The following is a 6,000-nucleotide window of genomic DNA, read 5'->3' as shown; positions in this document are numbered from 1 at the left end:
AGGAGGAGGTCAGACCCACCGGGGGGATGAATGTCACTGTGGCTGGCCCATACAGCAGTCTCAGGGATAAGGACAGGACCCCTTAGAAGCCCCAAATTCTTGCTCCCCTTGAGGAGATGGGCTGGTATCTAGGATCCTGATGGGCAGATTGGAATTAGGAAATAAACCCTGGAGGATTAGATGTTGGGGGAAATCATAAAGTGGGGCCTCCGTGGGTAGAAACCATTCCTGAAAGGATGGATGTTTGCTCAGTGAGGTTTCTGGAATGGGTGAATGGTAGATGGGCTTGTGACAGATAGATGGGTAGGCTGGTGGACTAGTGGGGTGGAAGGGTGCCCTCCAACCAAGCACCTTTTCGAGCTCAGGCTGAGGCCTCCTCTGACAGGTAGTGTTGGAAATGAGAGCTGGCACATGCTGGGATGCAGCCTGCCTGTGCTTGGGGCCTCTTTCCCCTCCTTTGGGGCTCCCAGACCCCAGCCTTGAGGCTGCTGAGCTAACTGTCGGAGGAAGAGTTGGGAACTCCACTTTGTAGCCGAGGACAAACAGCTGAGGTGTCTATTAGCATATCAAAGCTGACACTGGCTGCTGAGTACTCCAGCATCCCCCAGTCCCTGCCTGTTACAGGGTCCTTCTGGCGGGCACACTCAGGCTGGGCTTGCCCTTTCCCCAGCTTTTCGGGTTCCTTCATAACCCCGCCGCCGCCGCTTTGGTTAGATGGTCTTTTCACTTTTTTTGTTTGTTTGTTTTGGGGGGCCTCTTGGCCGCCCATTCCAGGTTTCCTTCTCTCCCTCTCCCCACATGACCTGGCTCAGTCTGCTGGTCACATCCACTCGAGACTCTCCCGAAGGTTGCCTATACTGTCCCTTTATCTACAGTAAAGCTCCTCAGCCCCTTAGGAGCAGTCCTGCTCTCCTTTCTTTCTGTCATCCACGCTTCATGACTAAGTTCTCAGCCACTGGGGTGGCCATGAAAGTCCCTCCGTGAAGCCAGAGCCTTGGGACCCAGCCCTTGTCTCCCCGTCCCCATTCCATGCACAGGCCCCCTTCCGAAGTACTGGGATTTTGCATTACTTGCCCTAACAAGGACTCAAGGCCACCAAGACCCTTCCCCAGCCCTGAGGAAGGAAGAGAAAAAAATTAGTAAATCAATGTCAGTGTTTGGCCCTGGGGCGGTGTTCTTAGCCATCCCCCCCCCCCTCACCTAGCTGGCCTGCAAGGGTTGACCTCCCACATGGAGGGGGAGGAGACCCTGGGAAGCCTGGGGGTTCAGTGGCTCCTAGTCTACCTCCAGCCCACACAAACACCATATACCCCCTGGGCAGGTATGTAAGAAGCCCCCAGAGATAATGAGGGACCCCCCAGAGCCTGCCTGCTCCACCCTCTCACATCCCCTCAAGAGAGAAAAGCCGCAGGAGAGGCTTTAGCTTCAGGGTCGGAGAGAAGCAGGAGCCAGGCAGTGTTTTCCTTCAGTTGCTCTTTTGCCCAGTCATGGGGACTTTCAATCTGTGGACAGATTACCTGGGTCTGGCAAGCCTGGTTGGGGCTCTGCATGAGGAAGAGGTGCCTAATGTCAGGCTGGACCCCAAGCCAGAGCCCAAGCCGATTCCAGAAAGCCGGAAAGCCAGCAAGGAATCCTCAACAGCTCCTGAACGCTTGTGCTCGTTCTGTAAGCACAATGGTGAGTCCCGGGCCATCTATCAGTCCCACGTCCTGAAAGATGAGGCCGGCCGCGTGCTGTGTCCCATCTTGAGGGATTATGTGTGTCCCCAATGTGGGGCCACTCAGGAGCACGCCCACACTCGACGCTTCTGCCCACTCACCGGCCAGGGCTACACTTCTGTCTACTGCTACACCACCCGGAACTCTGCAGGCAAAAAGCTGACCCGGCCTGACAAGGCAAAGACACAGGATGCTGGCCACCGCCCAGGAGGAGAAACAGCAACAGGTGTCTATGCGGGTGGTTTAGGGACTGGGTGGAGAAGGGACCCATTCTAGGCTCTCAGCTCTTTGGGGTGTTTGTGTGTGTGATGCCAGTATCTTGGAAACTAAGCAACCCACTGTGTAGAGCTGAGAGCATTCTGAAAGTGTGTAGAGCATGGCTCGGGAGTGTGGGTTTACGATGCTGTGTGGTCTTTCACAAGTCACTCTCCCTCTCTGAGCAACCCAGGCATGTATGGTGGCAGTCAGATGTTGTGGGGTGCAGTTGTGAACTCTGGTTTCTGCTTGGGAGTCAGAAGTCAGGAAATTTGGGGGAAGCTGTTAAATCCCTTCCGAATCCTGAAACCATTTATTCATTTGCCAAACAATATTTTCATGTCTGTTCTGCACTGGGTGCCGGGTTAGCAGTGAACAAGGTGTACAGCAGTTAAGACAGTGGCAGTTGAGACGGTGCTGAACTGGGGAGCAGTTGGCTCAGGTGAGGGGGTCCCAGGACTTCCTGGAGAAGGTGACTTCTAGGAGTCTTAATTCCTTCAGTTCCGGTGTGGGAGGTGGGAAGTGTGGATTGGGCCTTGGAAACTATCATAAAGTTCAGTGTGACTGGGTATGGGTGTGTGCTGTGGGGTGGCCAGAAATCATTGGGTCTTTGGGGTATCACTTTAGGGAGTTCGGAGTTAGGGCTCGTGCATAGTGTGTAAGATTCTGAGTTTGCTCCCCAACCAACCATAAAAAGTGAGTTTGGGGTGCTATGTCAGCACAGTGACTCAATGGGTAAGGACTGCCTGTAATTCTGAAGACCCAAGTTTGATCCCTGGGATCCACATGGTAGGAGAGAACTGATTTCCTTCAAGTTGTCCACTGACCTCCATGCCACAAACACAGCAAGAAGGCTTCTCAGACCAGGACCGAGGGGTTCCAGAGCCCCATGGCTGTCATGAACCTCAAGGCAGCAGGGCAGGAGTTGGGGGACAGCTGGAGAGACTGCAGTTGGACCCCGTAGGAACTTGCTTGGTGGGTCTGTGCTGTTACAGTGTGGGGGCCTCCCCATCTCCCCCACAAATGCAGAGTACCACCCTCCACTTTCAGGCCTAAGCACCTGAAACTAAAAGGTTTTCATGGATTTTAAGTGTGTGGGTGGTTTGCCTGCATGTATGCCTGTGGCCATGCCCTTCAGAAGGGGGTGTGGGATCCCCTGGAATTATAGATGGTTAGAAGCTGCCATGGGGGTGCTAGGAATTGAATCCTAGTCCTCTGGAAGAGTAGCCCCCACTCTTGAACTAGAGAGCAGGAGCTCCTGTCCTGTTGTGTTTTTATGGTTTCCATGCTAATGGACCAGGATTTCAGAGGCAAATTTCAGAAGGAAACACTTCAGGGTGCCCTAGTGTTTCCTGTTTATTCTTTCTTTATGTTGTTTTGTTTTTCTTGAGATAGTGTTTCTTTGTATAACAGCCCTGGCTGTCCTGAAGCTTGCTCTGTAGACCAGGCTGGCCTCCAACTCAGAGATCCACCTGCCTCTGCCTCCCGAGTGGGATTAAAGGCGTGTGCCACCATGCCCAGCTGTTTTTTGTTGTTGTTAGGTTTTTTGTTTTTTTTTTTGAGATAGTGTTTCGTTGTGTAACAGTCTTGGCTGTCCTGGAGCTCCCTCTGTAGACCAGGCTGGCCTCAAACTCACAGAGATCTGCCTGCCTCTATCTCCCATCTCCCGAGCACTGGGATCAAAGGTGTGCGCCACCATGCCTGGATGTTTCTTTTTTGTTTTGTTTTGAGACAGGGTTTCTCTGTGTAACAGTCCTGGCTGTCCTGGAACTCCCTCTGTAGCCCAAGCTGGCCTGGAACTCAGAGATTCGCCCCGTTGGTTTCTTTTGAGGACCTCTGCGCTAAATCTAAATCCCCAGTCCGTTTGTTTCTTGAATCTTTTTTACACACACAACTTGCAAGAATCAGTCCTCTCCTACCATGTGGTTCTGGGATAAAGAACTTGGATGGTCAGGCTTGGCCACAAGCTCCCTTTTACCCACGGGTACATTTCACCAGTCCTCAAGAGATGCAGATAATTTTATTTCATGTGTGTGGATGTTTTTCGTGCATGTATGATTGTGTACCACCTGTGAGCAGTCCAGAACAGGTATGAGAAACCCTGGAACTGGAGTCACAGCTGCTTGTGAGTGGCCACATGAGTGCTGGGAACCACGTGGGTCCTCTGCAAAAGGTGCTGGTTGTTGGTAAGCCAGCTCCTACTGCTGCTGTTTTTTTTTTTTTTTTTTTTTGAGACAGCACTCCATGTTTGTGGCTCGAGCTGTCCTGCAAAATGCTGGGATAGCAGATGCTTGCATGTCTGATACCTCTGCAGGCCTCAGTTCCTGTGCGGCCTCAGGAGGGAAACTGAAAGTTGTGGGTGGGACACTGAAGGTGACTCAGAGGTAGACAGCTGGCTGCTTCACCGTGGTGACTTGTTGGTTGTGTGCTTGTCTCCCTAGGTAGTCTGGGAGCTCCTAGAGGGTGGCAGTGCACTGGGGTGTCTCCCTTAACTCTACAGTGGAGCTCAGGTGAGGATCCCATTCTTTGGAAGTTTTTTGTTGTTGAGACAGTCTCTCCATTTAGCTCAGGGTGGACTTGAAAGAACATGCCTCAGCCTCCCTGTTGCTGGAACAGACATGAACTCCCATGCCTGCCTGTTAAGAGTTTTGTTTCCCCCTCCGGTTTTTGTATTTCCCGAGACAGGGTTTCTCTGTGTAGCTCTGGTGTCTGTCCTGGAACTCACTCTGTAGCCTAGGCTGGCCTCGAACTCACAGAGATCCACCTGCTTCTGCCTCCCGAGTGCTGGGATTAAAGGTGTGTGCCACCACGCGTGGTGCCTGTTAGAGTTTTATGTTGTTGGTGTGATGTGGAGATGGACCCCAGGGCCTTTGCACCACAGCCCTATTCCTCCCAGTGGGGGTCTTAAAGGGACTCAGCCCTGAGAAGCTAGCAGTGGGGGCGTCTTAGAGATGACTTCTGAATTCGGAAGGGACAGGAACACCTCCTTGGAACGGGAGGTGCCCTCGCCAGCACACTGTCACAGAAAGCTGAGCACTGCATTCCGGGTGTAAGGGATGCAGGTCCCTTGCAGCCTGGCAGGGACACCACCTTCATCATTGGAGTAGCATTTCTGTGCTTTTGCTCGGGGTCCCGGGATGACAATCCCAGGTGTGGCCACCAGGTGGCGCAGCAGCACAGGACGCCCTAGGTGCCACCATGAGTACCCCGCTCAGCCATCTGAGCCCCTCATTTCAGCATTTCTCTCCTCTGCTTTCAATCTCCAGGTTCCAAAAGTGGCAGGAAGCCCTCTGGACCTTCACCTTCGGCCTGCAGTCCCTCCACTACGGCCTAGGAGCTCGGAGTGGGGAGGTCCATGGGGTACCCTTGCCAAGGGTCTGCACACAGGCATGCTGGAGACCGGACTTGCTTAGGACTCTGAGGCTGGCCACAGGCTTGTTGGAAATCACCTGCCCTTCCCCTACCCCAGTCTTGCTTGTGTTGTTGGATCAGTACCCAATAAATGGAGAGGAGTGGAGCCTGGTCTTGGGACACGGTGGCGTAGATCTGGCTGGCAGGGATGCTTCTACATTACAGACCACAGCTCACTCCCGGTCACCTCCCACCCGACAGACTGCTCTTTGAATCTTGGGGTCACCTTGAGAAGTTGAATCAGGAGCATGAGGGCATGAGCGGTGAGGTTTTAAACCCCCAGCTACCCAGTGCATACTGATATGCAAAACGGGGCCTCCCCTTGCACTGAAGGTGCACAGGACTTGAGGGACAGGCTGCCTACACTCACCACCCCTGTCTCCTTCAGCTCCACATCCTGTGGGGCGCTGAGGAGAGCACTGTCTGGCTTCATCTAACTGGCCTGAGGCTTCACCCTCAGCCCATATCTTCTGGCGCTGAGGTTGAGGCAGGAATTGGATTTCCAGGGACCCCTTTGTTCCTGGCCTGGGGTGGGCTGGGAGCCAGGGAGGGGGGCTCCTTAGTAGTCCTGGGTCTGTGGGTGGCATTGGGGCAGCAGCAGCAGCTTCTTGCACAA

General features: G+C 53.5%; 1 protein-coding gene across 3 annotated transcripts; it reads left to right on the top strand.

Annotated features, from left to right (window-relative positions):
- Positions 1-1,347: 1,347 nt before the first annotated feature.
- Nanos3 (nanos C2HC-type zinc finger 3) lies at positions 1,348-5,454 on the top strand. 3 transcript variants are annotated; one of them, XM_042277437.2, is made up of 3 exons: positions 1,348-1,944; positions 4,415-4,483; positions 5,240-5,454. In XM_042277437.2, exons 1-3 carry the CDS (start codon positions 1,488-1,490, stop codon positions 5,305-5,307), a joined length of 594 nt encoding a protein of 197 aa, XP_042133371.1. In that variant the 5' UTR covers positions 1,348-1,487; the 3' UTR covers positions 5,308-5,454. The 3 variants fall into 3 exon arrangements, with proteins under 3 accessions (XP_042133371.1, XP_006993151.1, XP_042133370.1); XM_006993089.4 differs by lacking the exon at positions 4,415-4,483; XM_042277436.2 differs by lacking the exon at positions 5,240-5,454 and having other exon boundaries at positions 4,415-4,666.
- The last annotated feature ends 546 nt before the right edge of the window (positions 5,455-6,000 follow it).

The sequence above is a fragment of the Peromyscus maniculatus genome, chromosome 5, assembly GCF_049852395.1.
Source record: "Peromyscus maniculatus bairdii isolate BWxNUB_F1_BW_parent chromosome 5, HU_Pman_BW_mat_3.1, whole genome shotgun sequence".
In the NCBI taxonomy this organism is placed as follows: Eukaryota; Metazoa; Chordata; class Mammalia; order Rodentia; family Cricetidae; genus Peromyscus; species Peromyscus maniculatus.
This window is presented reverse-complemented; position numbering and strand designations above follow the sequence as displayed.

What these genes read in the sequence shown, in the direction of transcription:
- Nanos3 (XM_042277436.2), top strand. Translation starts at nt 1,488, where the DNA reads ATGGGGACTTTCAATCTGTGGACAGATTACCTGGGTCTGGCAAGCCTG. An exon ending in AGGAGGAGAAACAGCAACAG is followed by an intron (nt 1,945 to 4,414) that starts GTGTCTATGCGG and finishes TTGTCTCCCTAG; the next exon opens with GTAGTCTGGGAGCTCCTAGA.